General features: G+C 36.2%; 1 protein-coding gene across 2 annotated transcripts in view; it reads right to left on the bottom strand.

The window, feature by feature from the left end:
• LOC117916165 (sodium/hydrogen exchanger 8) overlaps nucleotides 1-17,207 on the bottom strand; it is a 70,937-nt gene that overhangs the window by 26,215 nt on the left and 27,515 nt on the right. For both annotated transcript variants that reach the window (XM_034832063.1, XM_034832070.1), the window contains 4 exons: nucleotides 16,005-16,189; nucleotides 14,261-14,308; nucleotides 14,037-14,144; nucleotides 13,338-13,569 (listed from right to left, as the gene is read on the bottom strand). In XM_034832063.1, coding sequence (XP_034687954.1) covers nucleotides 13,338-13,569; nucleotides 14,037-14,144; nucleotides 14,261-14,308; nucleotides 16,005-16,189 — 573 coding nt within the window. The remainder of the gene's footprint in view (nucleotides 1-13,337; nucleotides 13,570-14,036; nucleotides 14,145-14,260; nucleotides 14,309-16,004; nucleotides 16,190-17,207) is intronic.

Raw genomic sequence — 17,207 nt, 5'->3', positions numbered from 1 at the left:
TTCCCTTACTAACAGTGAGTATGATGACTATCTCCGCTATCAGGCCACCAAGTCAGCTTCTGTTGCTTCTGTTGCCCAGACTGGTAATGCTTCTGCTTGTCTTACCCACACATCTTCTCTTGGACCTTGGATTTTAGATTCTGGCGCTTTTGATCACATATCTGGTAATAAGGATTTTTTCTCTTCTATTACTATTACCTCTGTCTTTCCTACTATTACTTTAGCTAATGGTTCCCAAACTATGGCTAAAGGTTTTGGTTTCGCTCATCCTCTCCCTTCCCTACCTCTCCATTTTGTCCTTTATGCCCCTGAGTGTCCTTTTAATCTTATTTCCATCAACAAAATAACTCGCACCCTTAACTGTTCTATCACTTTCTCTGATAAATTTGTGACCTTGCAGGACCGGAGTACGGGAAAGACGATTGGCATAGGACGTGAGTCTCAAGGCCTTTATCACCTCACCTCACCTTCAACTCCTGCAGTTTGCGTTTCCACTAATGCTCCCCTCCTCATCCACAGTCGCCTGGGCCACCCTAGTCTATCCAAGTTCCAGAAAATGATCCCTAGTTTTTCATCTTTGTCGTCGCTTGCGTGTGAGTCCTGTCAATTTGAGAAACATACTCGTGTCTCGTTCCTAAAGCGTTTGAATAATCGGGCAAAGTCTCCTTTTGAACTTGTCCACACTGATGTTTGGGGTCCTTATCGGACTGCGTCTACTTTAGGATTTCAATATTTTGTCACTTTCATTGATGACTATTCTCGATGTACTTGGTTATTTTTAATGAAAAATCGAGCTGAGTTATTCTCTATTTTCTAGAAATTTTATGCTGAAATCCAAACCCAGTTCAATATTTCTATTTGTGTGTTGCGCAGTGACAATGCCAGGGAATATTTTTCTGCACCATTTACTTCATTTATTCCTAACATGGGATCATTCATCAGTCTCCTTGTCCTCATACTCCTCAACAAAATGGGGTAGCTGAACGTAAGAATCGACATCTTGTTGAGACAACTTGTACTCTCCTCCATAATCATGTTCCTTTTCGTTTTTGGGAAGACGTTGTTCTTACAGCATGTTATTTGATTAATCGTATGCCCTCATCTGTATTACACGATCAGATTCCTCATTCCCTTCTTTTCCCTGACCAACCACTTTATTTCCTTCCTCCTCGTGTTTTTTGTTGTACTTGCTTTGTTCATATTCTCACTTCTGGACAAGACAAACTTTCTGCCAGAGCCACAAAATGCATTTTCTTGGGATATTCCAGACTTCAAAAGGGTTATCGTTGTTATTCCTCTGAGACTCATCGCTACTTTCTCTCCGCTAATGTCACTTTCTTTGAGGACTCACCGTTTTTCTCCACCTCTGAGTCTCTTCCTATTTCTAAAGTCTTACCCCTTCCCATTATCTCCCCACCTGATGCAGTGCCTTCTCACCCACTTCAGGTTTATCATCACCGTCATCGTGTCGTTGTTCCTCCTTCTTTGGCTGAGGTACCTGCTAACTCACTTCCTATCCCTTCAGCTTTTCCTGCCCCGACTCTGCCTTCTTCTGCTGACTTACCCATTGTTCTTCGGAAAGGTAATCGATTTACTCATAATCCTCATCCCATTTACAATTTTTTGAATTACCATCGATTATCTTCACCTTATTCTGCATTTGTTTCTGCTATATCTTCTGTTTCTCTTCCCAAGAGCACCCTTGAGGTTCTTTCCCATTAGGCTGGCGACAGACAATGGCAAATGAAATGGCTGTTTTACACTCCAATGGCACTTAGGATCTTGTTGTTTTAACCCTTGGTAAATCTACCGTTGGTTGTCGTTGGGTCTACACAGTTAAGGTTGGCCCTGATGGTCAGGTTGATCGCCTTAAGGCCCGCTTAGCTGCTAAAGCCTATATTCAGGTTTATGGTTCTGATTATGGTGACACTTTCTCTCCTGTTGCCAAGATAGCTTCTGTTCGTCTATTACTCTCCATGGTTGCTATGCGTTTTTGGTCTCTTTATCAGTTAGATATTAAAAATGCTTTCCTTCATGGGGATCTTGCTGAGGAAGTTTATATGGAGCAACCACTTGGTTTTGTTGCTCAGGGGGAGTCTGGTTTAGTGTGCAAGTTACGCCGTTCTTTATATGGCTTGAAACAATCTCTTCAAGCATAGTTTAGTCGTTTTAGTTCTGTTGTGCAGGAGTTTGGCATATTTCGCAGTACAACAGACCATTCCGTTTTCTATCATCATAACTCTTCGGGGCAATGAATTTATCTGGTAGTTTATGTGGACGACATCGTCATTACAGACAGTGATCAGAATGGTATTCAGAAACTAAAGCAACACCTTTTCACCCACTTTCAGACTAAAGACTTGGGGAAACTCAAGTATTTCTTAGGGATTGAGATAGCTCAATCCAGTTCCGGTGTGGTTCTTTCCCAAAGGAAGTATGCTTTAGACATCTTGGAAGAAACCGGTATGTTAGACTGTAAACCGGTAGACACTCCTATGAATCCAAATGTCAAACTTATACCAGAACAGGAGGGGCCTTTAGGAGATCCTGGGAGATATCGGCGACTTGTAGGTAAACTGAACTACCTTACCATTACTCGTCCGGACATTTCTTTTTCTGTAAGTGTTATTAGTCAATTCCTACAGTCACCATGTGATAGCCATTGGGATGCTGTTATCCGCATTCTTCGATATATCAAAAGCACACCAGGCCAAGGTGTGTTGTACGAGAATAGAGGTCATACCCAGGTTGTTGGTTACACAGATGCAGATTGGGCTGGCTCACCCACAGATAGACGTTCCACTTCCGGGTATTGTGTTTTTATTGGAGGTAACCTAATATCCTGGAAGAGTAAGAAATAAGATGTAGTGGCCAGATCTAGTGCTGAAGTCGAGTATCGAGCTATAGCTCTGGCAACATGTGAACTCATATGGCTGAAACATCTTCTTCGGGAGTTAAGATTCGGAAAGGATGAACAGATGAAGCTCATCTGTGACAACCAAACCGCTTTGCATATTGCATCCAATCCAATCTTCCATGAAAGGACCAAACACATTGAAGTTGACTGTCACTTCATTAGAGAGAAGATCGCATCAGGATGTGTGGCGACTAGTTTTGTCAATTCAAATGATCAACTAGCAGATATTTTTACTAAATCTCTCAGAGGTCCTAGAATTAAATACATTTGTAACAAGCTTGGTACATATAACATATATGCTCTAGCTTAAGGGCGAGTGTTAGATAGTGTATAGTTATTTAGGTTATTTACTTTTCCTTTTCCTTTTATTTCCTTATTATATTGTGGGTCCCACTAACATGTATATATATACCCAAGTCCAATGTGTATTCTTTACAGTTTTTCAATAACAATAATTAGGGATTCTCCCTTTTCTCTCTTTTCACAATTTTGTTACTGAAATATAAGACTTATTGATCCATGCTACCTTTTGTGGTTGAGGAGTCAATCAATTGGCAACTTCAACTTTATAGTGGTAGCTTCAAATGCTATATTCATATGGGTTACCTCCTTTAGTAATTAATTTATGAGCTTCATTCCTACAACATGACATGGTTTGGAATATAGAAATTCACTTTCACTTTTCACTTTATTGCTCTTGTGCAACTAGCATATGATTGACAAGTGAAAAAAAAAAAACAAAAATAATCCTCAACTGCTTCTTAAAAATCAACATTTGGGAACCCAATATTGTTGGAGGCATCATTCCCTTTATTATTATTATCATGCGCTAATGTCTCTTCTATCTAAGTATCAAGTTGCAAATTTCCTTTTGGACATTGCTGTTGGTGGATTCCAACAACCACCTTTTAGTGAACAATACTATTGAGGTGATTTCCTAGCAATACTTACAACCAAGATGATTAGAGTTGCCTTCAAAGCATCTTCTTTGATGGATAAGTTAAGAGAATGATGAAGAAGTAAGTAGAAAGGAGAGATTTGGTGGAGTTTCTATTCAGTTTTTATATCTTATTCCACTTGAATTCTCAATTACCTATATATAGGTTACTATGAACTCTAGTTGGGTAGTTAGAACCACAATTTTCACTACTCTAACCCTAATTGAAACATAAAAATTGTGATTAACAATTCAACTTGCATGACAAGCCATTTTGGATGTGGACATGGGATAAGAATGTTGTTTTCTTTCTATTTTGCGAAACTATTAAGACCCATATTGGGACAACCTCAACGTTGGGTTCTAATAGATTGGGAAAAACTTAACTTATAACTAATACAGAGTATATATATATCACGATCTTGGGCTTGGAATGAATTAATCCAAATATTCCAACAAAATTAGACATAGTTAAAAACTATGTAATTATTGTTATTTATAACTAAAAGTGATGAAGACAAAAAAAAATCAACATTTTTTGTACTTAACAGAAACTACATCAAGGTTGTTAATATGCATTTTTTTATACCTAGAATCTGTATCAAATTATTAATATTATTTATTTTCATTGTTATTTGATTATTATTAATCAATATCATATAATTGTCATTTTTGCTTAAAAAATTTAAGAATATTGAAATTTTTTTTCGAATATTACCATTTATCACACTTATATAAAACTTTTTAAAATGATTATATATATATATATATTTTTGATAAGTAAACGCAGAATATATTAATAGAAGGCAAAAGAGCCGCAAAGCATACAAGGAGTATACGAGGCGACTAAGGCCTTCCAACCAAAAAAGAACAAAAATCACCCACCCCTAAATGGAGGCTAACCACTCCAAGAAGCCTTTAAGGGAGAGCGACTCCTCTCCAATATACAATTTAGCCCAACCCCATAAATTACACACAAAAGAAGTTTTTAACTTCTGAATTGCTAACACCCCCCACCCCTCTGAAAAGCTAGTCTATTCCTCTTTTTCCAAATCGTATAGACTTCCACAGTTATATATATATATAACTACATATAAGACTAAGATTTGTTATTATAGTTATCCTAATTTGAATATAGGAGATAATTATCCTTGATTTGTACCCTTACCAACCAAACGTATTGCAACTATTTCTCCTAGAAAATAACTCCTAAAACAATCAAACATTTTTACACTTCCTATCAAGTTGGTTCTAAGATATCAATCAAACCCAACATGTGTGTTAAAGACTTAAATTTTGGTTTAGGCAGTTCTTTGGTGAACATGTCAGTCAGTTGTTCCTCTGTTAGAATTAAAGGTGTTGAGCTATAAATAGAATAAGAGAATTTTTTTTTTCCTATTATGTTAGTTTCCTATTTTTATAAATAGATAGGTTTATTAGTTTCTTATTTCTGTAAATAAATAGTTTTATGATTTAGAAATAAGTTAGTTTCCTATTTCTTCTTTTGTAATCTCCTACATAAACAGTGTGTATAGTCAATCTAAGAGAGAGAGAACTTATTATTTTTCATCCCATATTTTGTGTCATGGTATCAGAGCTATAGGTTTTTAAGACCTAGGCATCATTCTGGCCTTCATCGCCATTTTTCTGGCCTTCATAGCTGGATTTTTTTTTCACGTGTTCTTTTACCAGCTTTCATTGCTGTTGATTTTTTTGTTTCGCGATCTGCCTTAATTCCAAGAGATCAGGTTTTTTTCTTGGAAGATGTTGGAAAATTCAGGTACACCTTCATTCTCTTTTTGCATAAATGTCTCACATAGAGTTTATGATGACTCTTGGATAATAGACTCCGATGCCATAGACCATATGACCTCCAAATCTCAACTTTTCAATACCTATACCCCAAGCCCAAGTAACAAGAAAATTGTAGTGACCAATGGCTCTTTAGTTACCGTTGCAGGTTCGGAAACATATACATCACACCTACCCTTATTCTTAAAAATGTCCTCCATGTACCAAAATTGTCAGTCAACCTTGTTTCCATTCAAAAGCTTACCCATGATCTTAAATGTTATGCTATTTTTTTCCCTTCTTATTGTGTTCTTCAAGAACAAGGCTCGGGGAGGAGGATTAGACTTGCTAAGAAAATGAGCGGTCTTTACCACCTTGAATCATCTCAGAAAACTAGTAATAATTTGTCGTTGTCTCTTCTCAGTTCCTCAAATAAAGATACCATTTGGTTGTATCACCTACGTTTAGGTCATCCATCTTTTAAGGTTTTAAAGGTCATGTTTCCTCATTTGTTCCAAGGATTAGATATTTCTGAGTTTCATTGCGAAACTTGTGAATTGGCAAAACATACTCGTGTATTTTTTCCTATTAGCAATAAAAGAAGTTCTCATCCTTTTCATTTGATTCATAGTGACATATGGGGTCCTTCGACTGTACCTAATGTTTCTAGGGCTCGTTGGTTTGTATCCTTAATTGATGACTGCACTCGGGTTACATGGATCTTTCTTCTTAAACAAAAATTTGATGTTAGCATTGTTATACCTAATTTCCACTCAATGGTTCAAAACCAATTTGGGGTTAAAATAAAAAGCTTTAGGACAGACAATGTTAGAGATTACTTTAACCAGATTTTGTCACCCTATTTTCAATCACATGGCATTCTCCATGACTCATCATGTGTTAACACACTCCAACAAAATGGGGTAGCCGAGAGGAAAAATGGGCATTTACTCAACACAACCCGAGCCTTACTCTTTCAAGGGAATGTTTCTAAGTCCTATTGAGGGGAAGCTGTTCTTACTACCATTCTGCTTTTTGGAGCGATCAGAGAGAGACTTTACTGCCACATACATGATAAATAGAATTCCCTCACGAGTATTAGACAACAAAAGCCCCGTCGAGATACTTAAGAGTTTCTATCCACACTTCAGAACCTCAAATGGGCTCACTCCTAGGGTATTTGGGTGCACTGCATTTGTTACAGCCAACATAGAGACAAGCTAGACCCCCGAGCCATAAAATGTGTCTTCCTTGGTTACTCATCCACTCAAAAAGGATACAAGTGTTACAATCCCTCAGTTAGAAAATTTTACATCTCTGCAGATGTCACCTTCACAGAAAATAAACCTTTTTTCCACAAGTCCTCTCTTCAGGGGGAGAATTCAATGATGGAAGATAGTCCTTATAAGTCCTTTGAACCTCTTGATCTTCCTCATGTCTCAACCCATGGTGATGAAGAACCTGTGTCATCCTCTGTTCCAGCCAGTGTCACTCACAATTTTCCACAGTTTCCTAAGGTGTATTCAAGGGAAAAGGTCATTCCAGAACAAAAGCAGGTCCAAGAATCCAACTCAGACCTTGGGAATGAAATCACGGTAAGATCAAACCCACTTTTACATACACAACCTGGTGAAACTTCCACTGACTCAACAGACAACCTAGACCTAGACCTTCCCATTGCTGTCAGAAAAGGCACCAGAGAATGCACTAACCGACCACTTTATCCACTATCACACTATGTGTCTCTTAAGCACCTATCACCAACCCACAAGAATTTTATTGTGAGTCTAAACACCACTATCATTCCTAACACTGTTTCTAAGGCATTGACAAAAAAGAAATGAAAGGATGCTATGAGAGAGGAGATGAATGCATTAGAAAAGAATAAAACATGGGAGATTGTTGAACGATGGAAAGAGAAAAACATTGTTGATTGCAAGTGGATTTTCACACTGAAATATAAGGCTCATGGATCTCTAGAGAGACATAAAGTAAGATTGGTAGCCAAAGGGTACACTCAAACTTATGGAGTTGATTATCAGGAGACTTTTGCTCCAGTTGCAAAAATGAATACTGTAAGAATCCTGTTGTCACTGGCTGCCCACTACAATTGGCAACTCCTATAGTATGATGTTAAGAATGCATTTCTTCATGGTGATTTAGATGAAGAGATTTACATGAACATCCCACTAGGATTTGAGGAAAACACAGGTAACAAGGTGTGCAAGCTGAAAAAGGCCTTGTATGGGCTAAAACAATCTCCTAGGGCGCAAAAGTCATGAAAGAGTCTGGGTACAAACAAAGCCAAGGTGACCACACTCTCTTCATTAAGCACTCGGCTACAAGGGGAGTAACTGCTCTTCTAGTCTATGTTGACGACATCATAGTGATTGGAAATGATGAGAGAGAAAAGCATGAAGTGAAGTAGAGATTAGCAACAGAGCTTGAGATAAAGGAACTAAGGAAACTGAAGTACTTCCTCGGTATTGAGGTGGCATATTCCACACAAGGGATCTTCATCTCTCAACAAAAGTATGTGACAGATTTATTGGCAGAAATAGGGAAGATTGGGTGTAAACCAGTTTCTACCCCAATGGATCCAAATCACAAGTTGGGAGAAGCTAAAGAGGAACCAATGGTGGATAAAAGAATGTACCAGAGGCTGGTTGGTAGACTCATATACCTTGCTCACACTCGGCCAGACATCGCCTACTCGGTGAGCGTGATTAGTCAATTCATGCATGATCCAAGAGAACCTCATCTTCAAGCTGCTTATAGGGTGCTACATTACTTGAAAGGCAACCCCGGGAAAGGAATTTTGTTCAAGAAGAACAATACTCTTGCTCTAGAAGCATACACCGATGCTAACTATGCAGGTTCCCTAGTGGATCGAAGATCAACCACAGGGTATTGTACTTTTCTTGGAGGAAATCTGGTAACATGGAGAAGTAAAAAGCAGAATGTGGTAACAAGGTCGTCTGCAGAATCAGAGTTTAGGGGCATTGCTCAAGGGTTGTGTGAACTACTTTGGCTGAAGATTATTCTAGATGATTTGAGAATCAAGTGGGATGGTCCTATGAAGCTTTATTGTGACAACAAGTCAGCTATCAATATTGTTCATAACCCTATACAACACGATAGAACAAAACATATTGAGATTGATAAACATTTCATCAAAGAAAAATTGGAGGAAGGAGTAGTGTGTATATCCTATGTTCCATCAGAAAATCAATTAGCCGAACAGTTCAATGTTTCACGATCTTGTATTCAAGCTGGGAATGGAAGACATCTATTCCTCAGCTTGAGGGGGAGTGTTGAGTTATAAATAGAATAGGAGAATTTTTTTTTTCCTATTATGTTAGTTTCCTATTTCTGTAAATAAATAGGTTTATTAGTTTCCTATTTCTGTAAATAGATAGTTTTATGATTTAGAAATAAGTTAGTTTCCTATTATGTCTCTTGTTTCCTATTTCTTCTCTTGTAGTCTCCTATATAAACCGTGTGTATAGTCAATTTAAGAGAGAGAGAACTTATTATTTTTCATCCCATATTTTGTGTCAAAAGGCATGTAATTTAGTCTATTTTCTAGCTTTTCCTTTATGAAGTGTTGATCAATCTCAACATGTTTTGTCTAGTAGTGTTGTACTGGATTCTGAGCTATTTTTATTACTGCCATGTTGACACAATACAATCTCATAGCAGCCTCTATCCATGACTTCAACTTTTCTAAGAAATTTTTAGCCAATGAAGTTCACACATCCCATGTGCCACAACTCTAAACTCAGCTTCTTCTGCACTATTATAGCAAAGATCACTTGCTTCTTACTTCTCCAAGTTACAAGGTTTCCCTTAACAAATGTGCAAAAACTTGAAGTTGATCTCCTGCCATGATAGAAACTGCACAGTTAGTGTTCGTGAAGGCTTTTAGTAGTAATTGTTCACTTCTTTTGAATAAAAACCCCCTCCTCAGTGTCCTCTTTAAGTACTTTAGGATCTTGTATACTACTTCCATGTGTTTTCACTAGATAATTGCATATATTGGCTCACAACACCAACTCAAAAAGCTGTATTTGGCCTACCGTGTGACAAATAGATTAACTTACCAAATAACCTTTGGTAACGTTCTCTATCAATTGCTTTACCTTTCTCAGATAGTCTAATTTTGTGATTGGCATCAATGGGAACATCACGAGATTTTAATCCTAGTATGCCCATTTCTTTTAACAAATCAAATGTGTACTTTCTATATAAGATTGCAATACCTTTGCTAGAATGTGCCGCCTCCATGCTTAGAAAATATATCAAAGGACCAAGATCCTTTATAATTTCTCTCTCCTACTTCTATTTTATTCCTCTATATTGTTTTTCCTCTACTGTCCTACATCAATAAATATCAGAGGAAGGTCAATTTCTAGACGTGTTTTGCAATGTGCAATTCTCACTGCTAAACTACAAGCACTAAAACATAGCCAAGCTTGATTTTTGGATGTGTTTTGCAATATGGAATGTTCACTACTAAACTACAGGCGCTAAACTACAGCCAAGGTTGATTTTTAGATGTGTTTTGTATCATTGGAATCTTCTTATCAATCTAAGGGCTCAATTCCTCCATCAAGTCTCATGAGGTATTTTTTTTTTTTTTTTTTACTACTTGGAAATATATGCTATTAGTTTAGTTCTTTGATTTAACAAGTAATGTGTAAGTATTCTTGCCTTCATTTTCTTATTTCTTTTTGCTATTACCTTACTAAAAAAACGTGAACCATTTATTTCACCTTTTTTTTTTTTTTTTTACCTTAGCTTATTTCTTACTTGTTTTGTACTTTTTAACTTTCTTTTGAGTCATTGTATGGTCCGTCGTTTGAGTCATTATTCATTTCATTCATCCAATCTAGAAGTGATTTGATATTAATTAAAATAATTCAAGTTTGTCTCTACATTATCCCTTTTTTCGTCATTTTTCTTGGTTTCCTTTTTTTGCCTAATCTTTGTTTTCACCAAACATGAAGGTCATAAAATTAGAACAATCTCATTTGACTCTTCAAGGGGATGCACAACACCTCACAACCATTGTGACAGTCATACAAGTCCATATGAAAGAAGTAAAAGATAGAGTCATCAAACTTCTTGTAGACTTGGATCATTTATTGAAAGATACTGGAAAGTTCCACAAGGGAGAAACAATAGATGAGTCTACTATAGGACAAAACTCTAGTCAATCCCTAAATCATAAAGGACTAAGAGATTCTCAAGTGAGTTTGCTACCTACACCTTAGGGAAAGTCACCCAAAAGCAAACATAGAAACGAGGATGATGATGTAGATGAGGATGAAGCTTTTAGTCCCCTAATGTCTATTCTCGGTGATAGGAGAATCTATGCCACAATTTGTAAATGAGGGTGTTAGGAATACCTTTAGGCATCACCCTAGGATAGATACCATTGTTGACAAAAAAAAACCTTTATCTCCACTAAACCATTATGACTAATCGAGGTATATCCACAAGGAGGTAGATGAAAACACTATGAGATTCAACATAAAGGTGTTATAGTTTGATGGTAAGTTAGAGCTAGATGTGTTTTTGAATTAGTTAGCCAATTAGAAGATTACTTTGATTGGTATAGCATGATTGACACTCAACGAGTTTGTTGTGCTAAGATAAAATTCATAGGATCTACTAAGTGTTATTGGCAATCAGTCTTGCATGACATCAACTATCTAAGTCAAGACCCTATTATATTGTGGGAAGAGATGAAGTTAAGACTAACAAAAAAGTATTTAGTAGCCAATCATAGAAATCACTTGTTAGATCAATTATTAAACCTCAGACAAGCTACTTCCTCTATTACTAAGTATATGGCCAATTTAAGGAACCAATGTTATGTTGTGGCATTCACAAGGACTATTGAGTCATTGTTAATAGGTTTGTAAATGGTTTGAGAAGTGAAATTAAGCGTGGGGTTAGTTTGCATTAGTTGGGATGGAGCCTTTAAAAGTATGATATGATATAAGGATAAATGGAATTCATTAATATTTATATTATGATTCTAGTTCTCCTTTTTTTATCTCATTTATGCATTATATATGTTAAGCATTCAAGTTTGACATCTCTTGCATTGTATATGACTTAAGTGAATTAAAAGTTACACGAAAGATCTAAGTCATGAGTTCTTCGCAAGTAGATGATTTGTTCACAGTTGGTTAATAGACTTGGGCAATCTATTTGAGGCTATAGTGCACTACTTCCTAATTGGAGGGATGATTGGTCTTGGTCATTAGGATGAGTTTCCTATGGTGAGTGCACTATTGTGTATCGTTTACACATTGGAATGGAACTATGGTGAATCATGACATTAGCTTTCTGAACTAGGCTAATTAATTAATTGGAATCCAATAGGATTAATTAATTAATTAGGACCCAAGTGAGCTAGATTAAGTAACTTGAGCTCAAACTAGGCTTAAGTCACTTAAGCCCACAAGGACTTCACTTTTTGCATTCTTGTCTTTCAAACTCCAAAGAGAAACCCTACCGAAGACCACCCTTCCCTAGTGCCTAGATACATGAGAGAGAGTGATTGGACGGAAGGTTGCTTGGTTGCCAAGGCTTGCGATTCACTCTACATGACTTCATCGGATTGGAAGATATGGGAAACATCCAAATCATAGGTATGATCTCTATTCTCTCTATATCTATATTATTTATGGTTTTATTGTCATGTTTTTCCTCTGTGATTAGATCTAGAGAGTCCTAAGCGATCTAGGATTGGGAATGGAGAGATCCAGGGATTCCCAACAACATCCACTTGAGTCCTTAGAAGAAGCTTACCATGAACCTAAAGACTAAAAAGTACCTCCATTCTTACCATATGAGGTGTGCCCCTTTCCAACTTTCCAACTCCCATCAACTTTGTCCAATCTCCAATCTACTATTTCTAGTGTTGATCACTAAAATTTTTTGCATTTTTGATCCATCTCCAATGTTGCTTTGCATAATTGTTCCTAGATTTCCTTGAAAATTTAAATATATGCAAACTATATTAGTAGTAAATGCAGTTGGTGTGAGATGCCTATGCATTGAAACTATTTGATGTTTGCACCAACCATCTTGCCTTATTCATCACTTGATCATATGTGATTCTTCCTAATGCTTTAAACCTCCACTATGTCTATGAAAGGACATATTTGCTTTATGGTCTGCATCTAGTGTCCATACCACATGCAATAAAATGGCCTATCTTTTATTCATGCCCTATTGCACAGATTGGGACATGCTTCTGCTTCAAATAATCAAAGAAAAAAAATGATTGAAAAGCTTCAAGAATTTGTACTTATGAAATATTAAATGAACTCCTCATGCAAAAACTTCAAGAATCATGCAAGCACAAAAGGAAACGTAAGAAACAGCATAATGTTAGCATAACATTATAGGCCATATGGAAATAACAATGAAAGTAAAAAAGAGACAAAGCCCTCAATTTTGAATTTCCCACCTTAAATAGGAAAAACTTAACCTGGAGAGTATCCTGATAAATAGAAACAAAAAAAAAAAAAGGAAAAATTAAAGAAGCTAGGGGAGCTTCTTAATGCTGCATCATTGCTTTGGCCAAAGTAACTTGAAATGGAAAGAGGACCGATGCAACAATCATCAGAAATAGAATACCAAGACTAGAAGAAACTGCAAAAATATACTTACCATTCAAAAGGCGTATGCGTATATCTTTCAAATTTGTAGGGTACAGATTATTATCACTTTCATATCCAGTATGAGGGTGTACAAGCCCCCCTTCTACATCATTTAAGCTTGCAATATATCTTTTGACTGTGGGCCAGTCAGCAGGTCCTAGTTCCTCATCATCTCCAAGATCACCAAAGGCCTCCAATGCTTTGTTCAACATTTCATATTTTGTATAGTCCAATATGCGCCTCTGTCATGAAATACAAACACAGAAGAAAAAAAGAAACACATCTAAAGACTGAAGTGTGTAGTGGAAACATTAAACAACATTATTCCTTTCCAGAGAAATCAAAGTTATAAACTGAAACTTAAGATTAAAACTTGTATGCACACGAGATATTTTCATGTTAAATTTCCAAGAAGTACATCAACTAGGCCGATAAACACAGATAACTGCATCCTACTGGGGCTACTGTCCCCATGGGACTGGTTCTTTGTTTCACCAAATAAAGGTTTATTATTTATTTAAATATAACATCTTATACTTTTTATTAGTCTCAAAATTCTCATAGGAGAGATTTTCTAGATAATATGCAATGTTTTGAAAACATTTAATATTGAACCAGTTGCCCTGATGTCAGAGAGAGAAGTAACCTCAAAAGGTTAAATCAAAGTCAAGTGCTTGCAGCTTGTGCTGGAAATCAGAAGAAGCCTCACCTTTACTTCTGATAGCTTATCCATGTTGAGAAGATGTAAAATAAATTGTGTGGTTGAGCCATTCACAATAAGTGTCAGGAATACAATTCCACCAGTGAAGAAAACAAACTGTAAAAGCGGAAAATTTTAATTCAATATATTGACAAATATCAATATTAATTCAGCCTCATTATTAAAACTATTGGGATAAACATGTATTCAAGATGCATTGTCTGACAGCATACCAGTGTTCCTGTTTCTGAACTGAGATATGATGAACTGTCACTAGCACGCTGGAAAAGAAGAAGGTAGATGATTAGAAGCAATTGCAGTTAGGCACCAGAAATGCATTACAATGATCAGACAACAAATTTCTTGTATTGAAAACCAATAGCTATGGATCCACTATTTAATTAGACAAACAATTGACTATTTTTTATATGTATGTGTACGACATGTCACCTTTGAGACTTATTGTTCTTCGCAAGATGCAGAACTAATTGGACAACAATACAGGTGTTGATAGAATTCTGTGCATAAATTCATTATCTGTTTGATCAACATATCTGAAGATGGGGGAATTTAAACAGGTGTAGACACCAACAAGGAAGAAATCCATAATTTATAGCCCTAATTTTATCACTGATTTACAGCCCTAATTTACAGCTTGTATAAGCTGTAAATTTCAATAAATCACCATCAGTCAACAAGCTATCAATCAATCACAATCAGTCAACGCTCCCCCTTGCTTGTTTGTGGTTTTCCAAAAAGAGTAACTAGCCATTCCTTTGGTTAGAATGTTTGCCGCCTAGTCCTCTGTTGGAACATATGGAGTGCAGATCAAGCCACTATCTAGCTTAAGGCCCTTCTAATCTTCTAGTGGAAAACTAAGAAAAGACTAGACTCGTAGAGGTTTGACGAGTGTATGTGGCAAGTTTTGGATACCACTATAGAGTTGGGGCGTTCTCTTTGTCACGTTCATCACTTAACCAACCAAATGACAATTTTTTTACCTGAAGGAGTAAAACTTTTGGTGTCTTTTGCAGGCAATTTTTTACCCCCTCCCCAAAACCCCCCATGAATAATAATTACCATATCTTTGATTTGTTATTAGGATTTTTTCTTTTCCTTCCTTGAGTAGCGTGTAATGCTTTTATCAAATTCTATATACTATGGAAGGATGTCTTGTCCTTCTGCACCTTTTTATTTTATAGAATGAATTGAGTTTTGTGTCTAATCATAGTTAATGTCTATATTAAGCTAAAAGTTGAAGTAATGAATTGAATTTTGTGTCTAATCATAATTGATGTGTATTAATCTAAAAGTTGAAGTATCTTAAAAAACATTTCAATCTTTGTTGAAAGCAATCACTCTTAGCTAGTCCCACATTGCATTTCTAGTAGCTTCTCAAGTTCTTAAATTTCAATTGGAAGCAACAAAATCTTATCCACAAAAGAAAAAAGTAGGTTCCTGTGGTGCAAGGGGATGCCTTACACCCTTTCCATTGTTTTCTTTAATAAAATTACAAGCTAAAAAATGACAGTGTAAAGTTGTAACTTTTTGTGTAGATGTTGTTAAAATCTTAATGAGATTCCCATCTTTGATTTTTGTAAAAAATGCTTAGTATATCATAATACTAAATACTACTGGTTAGCATACAAAAGAGAACATCTATGTTTAAGAACAAAAATTTACTACCCCTTCCCAAGAAAGAAGACAGAAAAACATGCTAATATTATTGCAGTATAATTATTAGAACTCTGTTTTTATTTCAAAAATCCAGTAGAAAGGCAAATTCCATTAATTATGATCAGACACAAACCTCAATTCATTTCTATTAAATAAAAAGTGTCTCCCAGAATTTGAGAAAAAGAATTAGGTAAATCACAATTTGAGAAATTTAAAAAATTCAGAATAGAACATTGAGAAACCTAATTAGCATAATTTCTAAACTATAAAATATAGATAATCCAATCCATTAAAACTTGCCTTAACTGACAGTGAAAGTGACAATGCCACAGCTCCTCGCAAACCTGACCATATGAGGATAATAGCTTCCTTCCAATCCAGGCCATAGCCAAAATACCACAGAAAGGGATATGAGACTCCAACAACTACAATCCGAGAGACTTGGACATAAACATAAAGAAGAACGAGGTAGCCCCATGAATTTCCTGGAACAGAAGTAGTAGGATCACAGGATTCCATTAAATTTTGAAGAATCAAAATAAGTGATCTTGGTTTGTATAAGGGAAAGAACATGGAAGAACTAGTATAATAAAATTGTCTTTGCTTTCAGCAATAAGAAAACTGAAATAAATATTAGAGAATAACACACATCAAAGGTTAATTTTAGGTAAACTTTTCTCTCTCTAGAATATCTTAAAAGAAACATTAGATCATGCTTAAAGACAATGTTACTTACTCTTACTCTATCCGAAGAACATAGTGTGAAGAGAGAGAGAGAAAAGGGAGAATCCCTAATTATTGTTATTGAAAAACTGTAAAGAATACACATTGGACTTGGGTATATATATACATGTTAGTGGGACCCACAATACAATAAGGAAAGAAAAGGAAAAGGAAAAGTAAATAACCTAAATAACTATACACTATCTAACACTCTCCCTCAAGCTGGAGCATATATGTTATAAGCACCAACCTTGTTACAAATGTATTTAATTCTAGGACCTCTGAGAGATTTAGTAAAAATATCTGTTAGTTGATCATTTGAATTGACAAAACTAGTCGCCACACATCCTGATGCGATCTTATCTCTAATGAAGTGACAGTCAACTTCAATGTGTTTGGTCCTTTCATGGAAGACTGGATTTGATGCAATATGCAAAGCGGCTTGGTTGTCACAGATGAGCTTCATCTGTTCATCCTTTCCAAATCTCAACTCCCGAAGAAGATGTTTCAGCCATATGAGTTCACATGTTGCCAGAGCCATAGCTCGATACTTGGCTTCAGCACTAGATCTGGCCACTACATCTTGTTTCTTATTCTTCCAAGATATTAGGTTACCTCCAATAAAAACACAATACCCGGAAGTGGAACGTCTATCTGTGGGTGAGCCAGCCCAATCTGCATCTGTGTAACCAACAACTTGGGTATGACCTTTGTTCTCGTACAACACACCTTGGCCTGGTGTGCTTTTGATATATCGAAGAATGCGGATTACAGCATCCC

Source organism: Vitis riparia, chromosome 1, assembly GCF_004353265.1.
Source record: "Vitis riparia cultivar Riparia Gloire de Montpellier isolate 1030 chromosome 1, EGFV_Vit.rip_1.0, whole genome shotgun sequence".
Classification (NCBI taxonomy): Eukaryota; Viridiplantae; Streptophyta; class Magnoliopsida; order Vitales; family Vitaceae; genus Vitis; species Vitis riparia.
This window is presented reverse-complemented; position numbering and strand designations above follow the sequence as displayed.